Here is a 10,803-nt window from a genome sequence, read left to right as displayed (position 1 = left end):
TGGGTGCTGGGGGCCCTCTTGAGGCTCCGGGTGAGAAAGCAAAGGGGAACTTTTCCTGGGGAGTTGAAATCCCAGGGGATCAGGGAGGGAGGCAGCCCCCAGTCCCCTGCAGCAACTCCCTGCGGGGAGAGCAAGAAGCCCCCCCCATGCACCTTCATTTTCCACCCCACAAACCTGCCTGAAAGAGCTTCAGAAGTCACAACAGGTTTTATTATTATTTTTATTTTATTATTTTTTTCCTCTCATCAGCTGCTCTGCAGGAGGGGGGCGGGTGCCCCAGCAGCTCTGCATGGCCCCCCCCCCCCAGCTGCAGGGCACTCCAATGGCACCTGGGGGCAGCCCTGGACACAGCACCCTCCTTTGATAAAAGGGACAAAAACCCTGCTTGGGGGCACGGGGAGCTCTGTAAGGCTTCACTACCCCCCCCCCAACCCCTCATTTCCCGAGTGTTTTGGCTAATTTCTATTTTCCCACTTTAAAATTTACCAATTTACCTGCACCCCCAACCGCTAACACAGCCACCACCCCCATCACCCCCACCAGCTGCCCCCAGAGCACCCCTAGGTGCCAGCAGCCAGGGGGGAGAGAGGAGGAGGCTCCAGGGACCCCCCCCACGCGAGACCCCTCGCCCACGGCTGCCGCTAGGGGGGGTGCGGGGCCGGGCCCGGCCCTTCCGCAGGAACAGGAAGGGACCGTGGGGAGCTGGGGGGTCCGTGGGGAGCTGGGGGGTCGTGGGGTGCCGGGGGGGGGGTCGGTGTGGGGCTGGGGCACAGCCCTCGGTGTCCCTGGGGGTCCCCCCCAGGAGGGAGGCAGGAGCAGGGCTCGGCGTGCGCCGGGTGGGTGAGGCTGCCAGCCTCAGCCTGGCAGGATTTGGGGGCTGCCTGGTGGTAAATTAGGGGATAAATGGAGCCCCCCCATCGCCCACAGTGTGGGATGAGGTCTTGGTGGTGTCTCGCCATGCCGTGGGGAGGCTGCGGGGTCCCACGGGAGGCTGGTGCCCGACCCACGCTCCGTGTCCTCCGCAGGGCTCCGCTCCCTGTCCTGGGGGGGGCAGGGACATGGTGGTCCTGCGGGCCGGCCTCTGCCCCGGCCTCACCGAGGAGATGATCCAGGTCCTCCGGGCAAACGGCGTCAGGACGGGTAAAATGGGGGGCATCGGGGTGGGGAACATCAGCCGCGGCGCTTCCCGGGGGGGCACCGTGCTCTGTCCCCACGCAGGGGCAGCCTGCTATGGTTTTGGGCTGTTCGGGCTTGGCCCCCAGCTCCTCGTCCCTCCTGCTGTTTGCAGTGGTGGACTTTGTGTCGTCAGACCTGGAGGATGTCTCCCAGAAGTGCTCCCTGTCCTACAAGGTAACAGGGTGCCCCCACGTCCCGGCTCAGAGCTCAGCTCCCTGCTCGGGTGGGCTTTTTTTATTTTGAGGGGGGAGCCCACGGCGAGCATTGGTGTCCCCGAATTTCCCCGGTCCCTTCTAGAGGTGTCTCTCCACCCTCCAGGCGCTGGTTGCGGTGAGACGAGTGCTGCTGGCCCAGTTCTCGGCCTTCCCTGCCAACGGGGCAGATCTCTACGAGGAGCTCAAGAGCTCCACGGCCATCCTGCCCACCGGGAGCCCCAGGTGAGGACAGTGCCGGGGGAAAGGCCGTGGCCACCCTGCTTGTGGGGTGGTGGTGGTGCCCTCGAACCATCCCGAGCAGCTGCCACCTGGCTCAGGCTTTGAGAGGAGAGAGGAGGTTTTTGGTCCTGTGGCTGCAAAATCAGCTGGTTTCTGTCCCTGGAGGGAACGATGCTGATGTTGGCCTTGCAAGAGCCCGCACGTGTATGGTGAAATGTTTGCAGATCTCACTTTTAGGCTGGGTAACACACTGCCTTCAGCCTTTCCAGCCTTCACCTTGAGGGCTCCAGGGAAGAGGGCTGTGGATCCGGGAGGGCTTTGGAGTTGTGAAGTCCAAGATTGGGCATGGGGATGAGTTGCTCTCTGTTCCCTGCACTAATTTCTCTCCTTCCCCAGTCTCCTTGCTGGGCTGTAGCAGGGAGGATGCAGAGAAAGCCCTGGGTGTTCAGACACGGCTCTCAGCCCCACAGCTCCACTCCAGCCTGGGACAGTCCCCTTGCCCCCCCTCACTGCAGATCTGCTGCAGCCTTTTGTGGAGAGAAACGGGGGTGGGAGGGAAGGGGCAGAGCCCGAAGTGTGCGTCTGCGTTTGGGAAGGGGGCTGTAGGGATGGGTGTCTGGGTGCTGCTGCTTCCCATATCCCAGCCTTTGTGGCTTTGTTGCACCCACAGCCTGGACCAGCTGCTGGACTCGGGGCTGTACACAGGGGAGGTGACGGAGCTGATGGGCGCGCCGGGCAGCGGGAAGACTCAGGTGAGCGGGATGGAGGAGAGAAAAGTGGCAGTGGGGAGGATATGGTACCTTCAGGCATGCAAAGCACGTCCTGCCCCAAACCGAGAGCCCTCAGCTAGGGGAGCAGAGGGACTTCTCAAAGAGGGGAGACTTCCTTCGCAGCTTGGCAGTCTCGGTGGCTCTCAGGCCGAGGCCATCAGAGGGATTTTGTCACTGGCAATCGTTGCTCTTGTAATTTTTCCTTGGGTGTGAGGAAAAATGTAAGTGCTGGGTGAAACAGGCGTCGCTCAGGCACTGGTTGCATCTCCAGTGGTCTCCAGCCTTTCCCAGAGCACAAAGCAGCCCCAGCAGGAGGTTGGGACCAAGTTTCTGGCTGTCCCTGGTGGCTCTGGGGCTGCCACCAAGGTCAGGGGACTCTGAGGGCTCCCCTTGTCCTTTGGGGGTTTGCTGCTGCCACATCCCTGCCTCTCCAGGTGTGCCTCAGCATCGCGGCCAGCGTGTCCCTCGGCCTCAAGCAGCACGTCCTGTTCCTGGACTCCACGGGGGGGTTCACTGCCTCCCGCCTCTACCAGATGCTTCAGGCCCAGGCAGAGGATGAGGAAGAGCAGGCAAGTTCTGTGGAGCCCGTCCCGCTGCTCCTCCACCACTTGTGCTAAAACTGCCTTGGCTCTCGCCTGCCGACAGCCCCAGAGGTGGCTCAGCTGTTGTCTGTGTCCCCATGGGCTCTTCTGGGTTCAAACTCTTCCTCCTGGGGCCACTTTGTTTTTTGCTGGGGAGAAGGGGAGAGCTCGCTGCAGTCACTCCTGCTCTTGCTCCTTGAGGTTGCTCTGCTTTGCTTCTTCCATCAGCACAAGGAGGACAGCATTTATGGGTGGGATAAATGGGGAAGAAATAAGCGTCCGTGTCTCCGTGGCATGGTATAAAAGCATCTGGGAGCAGCCAGGGCAGGAGGGACACAGCCCTGTTGTGCTGGGAAGCCTCTGGTGCCCGCAGGCAGCTGTGCAGGTCCTGGGGGCTGTCGGTGACACTGCCTCATCACAGCTGGAGGCTCTGCAGCGGATCCAGGTGGCCCGTGTGTTCGACGTCTATGAAATGCTGAGCGCCCTGCAGGAGGTGCGGGACCGCCTCTCCCAGCAGGTAGGAGCCTGGCTCCAGGTCCCTCTCCTCACCCCGTCCTGGGGACATCCTCCCTGCACCTTTGGGACTTTGAAAAATACTCGGCACTGCACGGGGTGCTTTCTTCCTGCAGGCGGTGAGCTGCACGGGACCTTTGAAGACGGTGCTGATCGACTCGGTCTCGGCCGTGATCCACCCGCTGCTGGGCGGCAGGCAGTCAGAGGGTGAGACACGTTGCTGGGGCACGAGGCTGATGGCAAAACACTGTGGGTGCAAGGCTCTTCCAGAAGAGCCTCGTCCTCCTGTGCGTGCTGTGCCTGGGGCTGGGGCAGGGCTGATGGGAGTGTGGCTGCTCCTGGCTTGTCCTTTGCACCTGGATAAAAGGGGAGGCTGTTTATAGCATTACTTGCAGCATTATTTGCAAAACTTCAAGCTAGCTGTGGCCATGCAGGCTCATGCCAGGGGTCTGAAACCTTGCTGGGAGGCAAGGGATGCACCGAGCTGTTTGCTTAACGAGTAAAACCTCTGCTTGTGGTGTCACTGTAGTAGCTAGCGTAGTTTGTAAAGCTCGCTGTAGGCTCTTTTTGCCATGGAGGCTCAAAGATCAGGAGTTGAGGGGCTTTCTGCTGGCTGAGATGCTGAGAAGACCCTCAGACACCTTCCAGAGCAACTCACACCTCGATAGCAGCCGGTGCTATCACAGCAGTTCCCCTCGCAGCCATGGAAAATGAAGCTGTGAGCTGGAAAGAGGGGTCCTGTGCCTGCTAAATCAGCCTGGCTGAGTTTTTCTGGAGCTCCTGGTGCTTTCGTAGGGGTTTTTGGCCTTAGGGCTTCCAAGGTAGAAGACAAAAGAGTGGGACGGCTCAGGGTTTGGTCTGTCCATGCCAAATCCATTTCCCTGGGCTCCCAGCAGAGGTCCCTGGGTCGTGATGGTGTACAGCAGGGATCAGTGGGTGCAAAGGGTACAGCGGGGTGCTGGAAATGGGGTGCAGGTGCCCATCAGCACCATAGCCAGGGCTCCCACAGGTCTAGGTGTCACCTGCCTTCAGGGTGCACCGTGGGGGCTGTTCCTTGTTTCAGTTGGAACCCCTGCAGCCCCGTGCCTTGTCCTCCTCCAGGCTTGGCCGTCATGATGCAGCTGGCCAGGGAGCTGAAGATGCTGGCCAAGGAGTTCAGCCTTGCGGTGGTGGTGAGTGTTTCTGCGCCTTGACCTTCATGTGCCACGGCAAGGAGCCCAGGAGAGATTTTGGAGCACTTGTGAGGGGGGACCCCATTCCCAGCCGAGCAGGAGGCTGTCGCTTAGTGCTCGGAGTGCTCTGCTCCCCCATGTAGCAGCCTGCAGATATCTTGTTCCAGCAAGTGTGGAGCAAAGACAGGGCTGGTTTGCTGCCTGTTTTTCTTGCTGTCCTCAGCCAACAAGTCATTCACTTGATTGAGCAAGGTAGTGTTAAGTACAGGCAGACCAAAAGGCTGTTTGTATTTATTTTTGATTACGCACCATTGATTTAAGAGGCTGGCTAGCTTCTTAAGTAACCTCGTGCTTAGTTTCCATGGAGGAATTGCAGGGCACTGCATTGCACAGAGCTGGGGACTGGGAAGGGCCTTGCTGTGTTCTTCCCCCAGCTCTTGGCCAAGCAATTGCGTTTGCTTTGATGCTCCCAGGCAGGTTGCAGTGACCACAAATAATGGGTTTGGTTTGGAAAAGCCACAACAGAAAGTGGTGGTGTGCTGAACCTGGCGTGGGAAGACATTGAGACAGTCCTGCCCTTTGCTCTGATTAGCAACCAGGGAGGACAAAATGTCTTCAGGGACACTTGGAAGTTCCAAACTAAACTTCTGGGTGGCTTCAGCACCAGGAGCTGCTGCAGCTTGCAGATAGGAGTGAACTCGTGTCTGAGTACGTATCTGGTACAGTTGCACGAGCTGTTTTTCAAGGGGATGGCACGGTCATGCTAAGGAGGAGAGCACAGGAAGGAGAAGAAAGAAACTTCACACAAGTAGCAGCTTGGCCATCATCTCCTGGTGATCTCTGGTGTTCCACTGAGTGGCACCACTTTTCCTTGGGCATGATGAGTGTGTCTGTGCGGCAGGTGACTAACCAGGTGACAAGGGACAGCAGCACCGGCCTGTTGAAGCCAGCCCTCGGCCGCTCCTGGAGTTTCGTGCCCAGCACCCGGGTGCTGCTGGAGAGCAAAGGAGCCCCCTGGGAGGAGGCCACCATGCGGCGCAGCGCTTCCTTGGCAAAGTCACCACGGCAGGTAAGGCTCCTGCCCGGCCAGCACCTCTGCGATGGAGAAGTGACTTGGACCTGGCCTCAGAGCAGAGGGAGGCTCCTTATGGGGTAGGGCAGGATCAGGCCCCATGGGGGGACCCAGTGCAATGGGAGGGAAACAGATGCAGCCCGGCTGCGTGCTACAGAAGAAAAGAGCACCTGGTCCCTGCAGCTTGAGCTCGTATTTATAGGCAAGTTAAATGAGAGGCACTGCTTGCAATCTAGGTCACCTTGTTCCTCGTGCTCATCTCGCTCTCGAGATGCTGCGGAACCAGCTCGGACACCTGCAGAGGTGACCCTGGCCTGATCCTGCCTACACATGGGGCAGCGCTGCCTCAGCCCCCTGGCTCTGAGCCCTCTCTGCCTCCTGATCCAAACGGCTTTGGATGTGGTGGTGTGCTGGGCAGCGACACGCATCCGGGATGTGCTGAACGAGAGTAATAACAGTGCATCTGGGGACATCTTTCTTTACTAAATTGCATCCTCTATTTGTGTTCAGCAGACCCAGTTAAAATGAGGGCAGAAAAGTCCTCAAGGGGGTGGATCTGGGGATTTTGGCTCTGGGGTAGGTGCTGGAGTGATGTGCAGGCTTGTCCTTTGTCCCAGCACGGTGAGGTTAAGCTCTTCTCTGTTTCTCCTTGCAGCCAACAGGGATGCAGGTGGAGCTGGATATTGGAAACAGTGACGTGCAGGAGCCGAGCCCAGCGACACCCACAGAGGGGCTCTGATGTGGACGGAAAAGCAAATGTCATGGTCCAGGAGGGCTGCAAAAAAAACATACAAATGTTGAATGTTTTACATTCAGCACATCTGAGTCCTGCAGCCCCAGGAAGGACCAACACCAAGCAGCTCCTGTTCTTCTGCACCTGGGAGAAAATGTGCGTGGGGTTCTCTGGAGACCTTGCTCATCACATACAGGCTGCGGTGGCTGGGCCCTGTGGGCAGCACGGCAAACGGGTCACCTCCTCTGCAGGTTTTGTCTGCAGCCAGCAGAGCTGCCCTGTCCTCAGCTGCTGGCTTGGGACCAGCTGGCATGTCCCTGTGCAGACCTGCGGCTTGTCACAGCGGCTTCATTGCTCCCATCACTTGCTGTCCTCTGGTCCTGGAGCTCTCCTCTTCCTCAGGCAGCCCAGGGTGGTCTTGGTTGGGAAATTAAAAAAGGCATTGCATGCTGCTGTGGCATTCAAGAGCTGGAAATCAGTTACTGGTAACTTCTGTTAAACTTCAAATTTCTGATTAGTCCCTGCCAAGAGTGGGGTGGGAAGGACTGTTGCTGAGCAGGGATCGATCTGGTGCTTGATCTGACCCCACAGCAACAGCAGGTCCCTGAAGGGAACCATCAGTGTTTCTGGGGCATTGCTGTACTGCTCAGTTCGTGCTGTGGGCAACGTCCTGGGGCTTGTGCAGAGCTGGGGAGGAGATGAGAGGCCGGGATGGAGCATGGCCTCTCCTCTTGACTCCAAATTTCTAGGTCCTCATCCTCTTTATGCTCAAGAGGGGTACAGGAAACCTTCAGTAAGTGAGCTGAGTTACGGCTTTGAGGCTGCTGATGGCAGGTTGTGGTGGCTGGGACTCAGCAGGGCATCCTGATTAAATTAATGGCAATGAAAATAGATGTATTTTGAAGCCATTTATTTGCGTTTCTGGGATTCCCAGGCTTGGGAGACGAGTGGGGCTGGTTATGCAGCCGGGCTGGCAGGGGTGGGGAGCAGTGCGTTTTTCCTGTCTGTGGGAGGCTCGTGCTGGTCCTTACAAGCAGAAAACCTGTCCCGTTACATCCCTTGAAGCCTGGAACAAACATGCAAACATTTCAGCTGTAACCTCAGTGCTACAATTTTCTCTTCAGCCCGAGGTCCCTCTTCTGCAGGGAGAGCAAACGGCTTGCAGGGGAGGAAAAGCCAAGCAAACATCTTCGGTTTCACCTAAACCCAGAGGGGTTTTCCCTCTGCCTCCTTCCCCGAACTCGCAGGAGGTGGTGGAGGCGAAGGGCTCGCCTCACACCCTGCGTCAGCCTCGGCCTGGAGCCAGGCGCGCGCCCGGCCCGCGTCTTCAGGGGCCACAGCTTCGGTTCCTGGGAAGTGACAGCAGAAACTCAGTCACGGTCATGGGACGGTGATTCAAAGGGGATGGTGATCCGGAGGGGACGGGGGAAGGCGGCGAAGCGTCTGGGCTGCGCTCCTCTGGAGGTTTTGGGCACAGCTGTGACCCCGGGAGGATTTTCTCCCCTTGGCACTCGGCTGGAGGCAGCTGCAGGAGCACCGTGCCCGCCTGGGGAAGGACGGGGTAGGTCGGGGGGGGCGGTGGGGTGCGGGCTGTGTGTGTGAGGGGACGGTGAGGCCCTGAATTTCTGGCTGTGAGTGCTGGTTATCACCCGGTTGGGGACCCCGGTAGCGGGCGGGTGGAGGTTGTTACAGCCATCAGGTACCAACCCTGGATAACCTCACCTCCCACCTCACACTGATTTGCCTTAAATTTCCACAGCAAAATAGAAAATCATTGAACCCGTAAGGAGTTAGACCGCTCGGGCAGCAAGCCACGACCCCTTAAAAAAACAAAACAAAACAAAACAAAAACACCAACAACAAAAACCGCCAGGTGCCGGGCCGGGGTCTCGAACCCGGGTCCTTGCTGACGGCGCTGCCCCCCCTCAGCCTCCTGAGGGCGCCAGCGGAGCCTCGGGGCCGGCCGCGTTATGGCGGCCGCGGCGGAGGGGGGCTGAGGGGAGCAGTTGCCATAGCGCCGCCGCCGCCGCCGCCTCACGGAGCGCAGGGCCCGGGGCGGAGCCGCGGCCTGGCCCGGCCCAGAGCTCGCGGCGGGACGGGGCAGGTGAGGAGGCGGCTGAGGGCCGGAGGGAAGCCGGGGGGTGCTGCCCTGACGGGTGAGGGGGGTCCGGGGGATGAGGGGGAGGAGGCGTTTGGCAGCGCCGCGCGGCTGTGTCCGACCCCAGAGGGGGCTGTGAGGGTTTCATATGGGAGCTGAGGGGGTAAGCGCCGAGCTTTCCTGCAGCAATTTGTGGAAAAATGTTGTCCCCTCCGCGTGTGGTGGCGGTTGGGGAGCTGGCTGGGCGCGGTGGAAGCGCACCTGGGGGGATGGCTCCGTGAGGGGGACGCGTTGTCCTCCTGAGGGGAGCTCTGCCTCGCCTGGGTGGCAGCAGCAGGGCGAGAGCTGTGCGAGGCGCCTGAGAAGGAGCTCGGAAAATAAAAGCAGCCGCTCGGAACAGCCCGTTCCCGTAAGCCGGTCAAGGTGCTTCCTGCCCAGCGCGTTGACGTATCGCCCGCTCGGTTCCTTACCAGCAGCGTCCATCTGATTGCGGGTTAATAAACACAAGCCCTCGGCGGCCTGAGCCTTTACGGGTCAGGGGCTTGGCCAAGCAGCTGGGGATGAAGGCGCTGGATGGGACAGCGGGGTGATGAACGAGCTGTTGTGCTGGAGCCTCGTGTTTTCAGACACGGCGAGGGCAGCCAGGCTCGCCTGGGTGCCGTAGGGACGAGTGTATCGTTAACGCGCCGGTAGGGATGTTCTGGCTCTGTGGTTCCTTGCTCGAGGTACATCCGAGGTAATGTTTAACTTCCTGAGGCGTAAAAATGTTTTGTTTGGGTGTTCTGTTTGAGCTCTTTATGTCGCCTTCTCCTCTCTGACACAGCGCGTCTTCCGTGGGAGGCCTCGGACCCCGCTTCTGGGGAGCTGGCTGGGAGCAGAGGAGGGACCGAGGGCAGGGTCCTCTGCTTGCTGACCCCACGGTGGTACCGGTGGAGAGCTTGCTGGGTTTGCAAAATGATTTTTTAGTTCTCTGTTTCAATCGGATGGGAAATGACAGGTGCAGTGCAAGTTGGCATTCTTAATAACATAGCAGGCGGTATTTTTTAAAAAATTGAAGGTTATATTTCAAGATAAGTAATGATTAAGGCATATACGCGATGGCATGGAACAAAACCAAATTCAGTATTTACACCTTGTCATCATTTCCACTGCTACCTTGTTTATCCAGAGCTGAGAGGTAGAATGCCAAGCTGTTAGCTTAAAATATAGTTTTTTTGTGACTTCTAGATCCTTGCATTTACCTACCACTGCTCCATCAAATACTGTTGTCTCTTTAATGTTTTGTGTATTCATAGTGGTGGGGAGGAATAACTTGTACTCATTCTTAGGAACCTTTGCTTCTGTAAACATAATTACTGTCAGAAGAACAATTGGGTCTAATGAAACAAAACGATTGACTTAGGCTATTGTTGTGTTTTCTATTATGGGTAATTCTCTTTGCTTGTGTGAATCCTGTTGCAGAGAGTTACCCAGCTGTAGTGCTCTGTGGTTTCCTTGTCCCCTCAGCTGGTAGCAATTGGACTTTAATTAAAAGCTGATTGCCATGACATTGGTGTTCATGGATAACTGCTTAATTGCTCAAGTTTTCAGTTGACTTGGAATAGCTTTAAAGTCATAATTTAAACACTGTATTTAAGTGCAGGGTAGTAAAAATAGGCTGCGAGGTTTAGGCTTTCCCATTGGGAGGTACATGTAACTGGGCTTTTAGGATTTAAAATAAGAGCAGAATGCAATATTCTGCAGTCAGCATACAAAGCAATGAAATAGATAAACTGTTTTTTTTTGAGGTTGGTGGTTACTAGCTGAATTTGTATTTATAACCAGAATCTGTCTTAGTTTCTCCAGGCCTTCATTTTTGGATTTATTGTGGTTGATTTCAGTATGACTTTTTTTTTTTTTTTTTAAATGGTATACAAATGTGTAGTTCTCACTTGTGCGTGTTCATGCCATGGTCTGTTTATAAGAAATTACAGAGACTGTAAACTCTTCAGTCAGGCTGGAGTGTGATTCGTGTTGAATCTACAGTGCTATATATAGAAGGGTTATTAAAACTTGCGCTTTAGACTTTGAACCAGCTTTTGCGTGGTGGAAGGGCATAAGCAGATTTTCACACAGTTGTCTGCTGCGTCTTGTTGTGCCTGCTTGCCGCCCGCTGGCTCACCTGGAGCTGTGCTGCAGGCAGCCTGTCCGTCTGATCCAGCACCCAGCTTCGTGTCCTCACCTCCAGCTGGGTAAAATGTTGCCCTCGTCCAGC

At 57.1% G+C, this 10,803-nt stretch overlaps 2 protein-coding genes and 1 long non-coding RNA gene across 10 annotated transcripts in view; 2 read left to right on the top strand and 1 right to left on the bottom strand.

Annotated features, from left to right (window-relative positions):
* The first annotated feature begins 575 nt into the window (after positions 1 to 575).
* Positions 576 to 7,344, top strand: RAD51D (RAD51 paralog D). 3 transcript variants are annotated; one of them, XM_027471783.3, is made up of 11 exons: positions 576 to 709; positions 1,026 to 1,140; positions 1,289 to 1,350; positions 1,495 to 1,613; positions 2,281 to 2,362; positions 2,815 to 2,949; positions 3,383 to 3,478; positions 3,591 to 3,681; positions 4,576 to 4,646; positions 5,548 to 5,715; positions 6,374 to 7,344. In XM_027471783.3, the coding sequence occupies exons 2-11, from the start codon at positions 1,059 to 1,061 to the stop codon at positions 6,455 to 6,457; spliced, it is 990 nt and encodes a 329-aa protein (XP_027327584.1). In that variant the 5' UTR covers positions 576 to 709; positions 1,026 to 1,058; the 3' UTR covers positions 6,458 to 7,344. The 3 variants fall into 3 exon arrangements, with proteins under 3 accessions (XP_027327584.1, XP_027327585.1, XP_071882069.1); XM_027471784.3 differs by having other exon boundaries at positions 683 to 863; XM_072025968.1 differs by lacking the exon at positions 576 to 709 and adding an exon at positions 717 to 728.
* Positions 6,534 to 9,156, bottom strand: LOC139999119 (uncharacterized). Its single transcript, XR_011804211.1, has 2 exons — positions 9,020 to 9,156; positions 6,534 to 7,800 (listed from the first exon to the last, which is right to left on the bottom strand). It is a non-coding gene; the product is annotated as an uncharacterized lncRNA (long non-coding RNA).
* Positions 7,782 to 10,803, top strand: part of RFFL (ring finger and FYVE like domain containing E3 ubiquitin protein ligase) — a 32,583-nt gene continuing 29,561 nt past the window's right edge. Inside the window, exon 1 of one of the 6 annotated variants that reach the window (XM_027471777.3) lies at positions 7,782 to 8,012. In XM_027471777.3, coding sequence (XP_027327578.3) covers positions 7,856 to 8,012 — 157 coding nt within the window. In that variant the 5' untranslated portion in view covers positions 7,782 to 7,855. Of the gene's footprint in view, positions 8,013 to 8,396; positions 8,608 to 9,141; positions 9,286 to 9,374; positions 9,495 to 9,523; positions 9,547 to 10,803 lie in introns of those variants that run through there. The other 5 variants (XM_027471778.3, XM_027471781.3, XM_005010649.6 and 2 more) reach the window with 5 other exon arrangements.

Source organism: Anas platyrhynchos, chromosome 20 (genome assembly GCF_047663525.1).
Source record: "Anas platyrhynchos isolate ZD024472 breed Pekin duck chromosome 20, IASCAAS_PekinDuck_T2T, whole genome shotgun sequence".
Classification (NCBI taxonomy): domain Eukaryota; kingdom Metazoa; phylum Chordata; class Aves; order Anseriformes; family Anatidae; genus Anas; species Anas platyrhynchos.
This window is presented reverse-complemented; position numbering and strand designations above follow the sequence as displayed.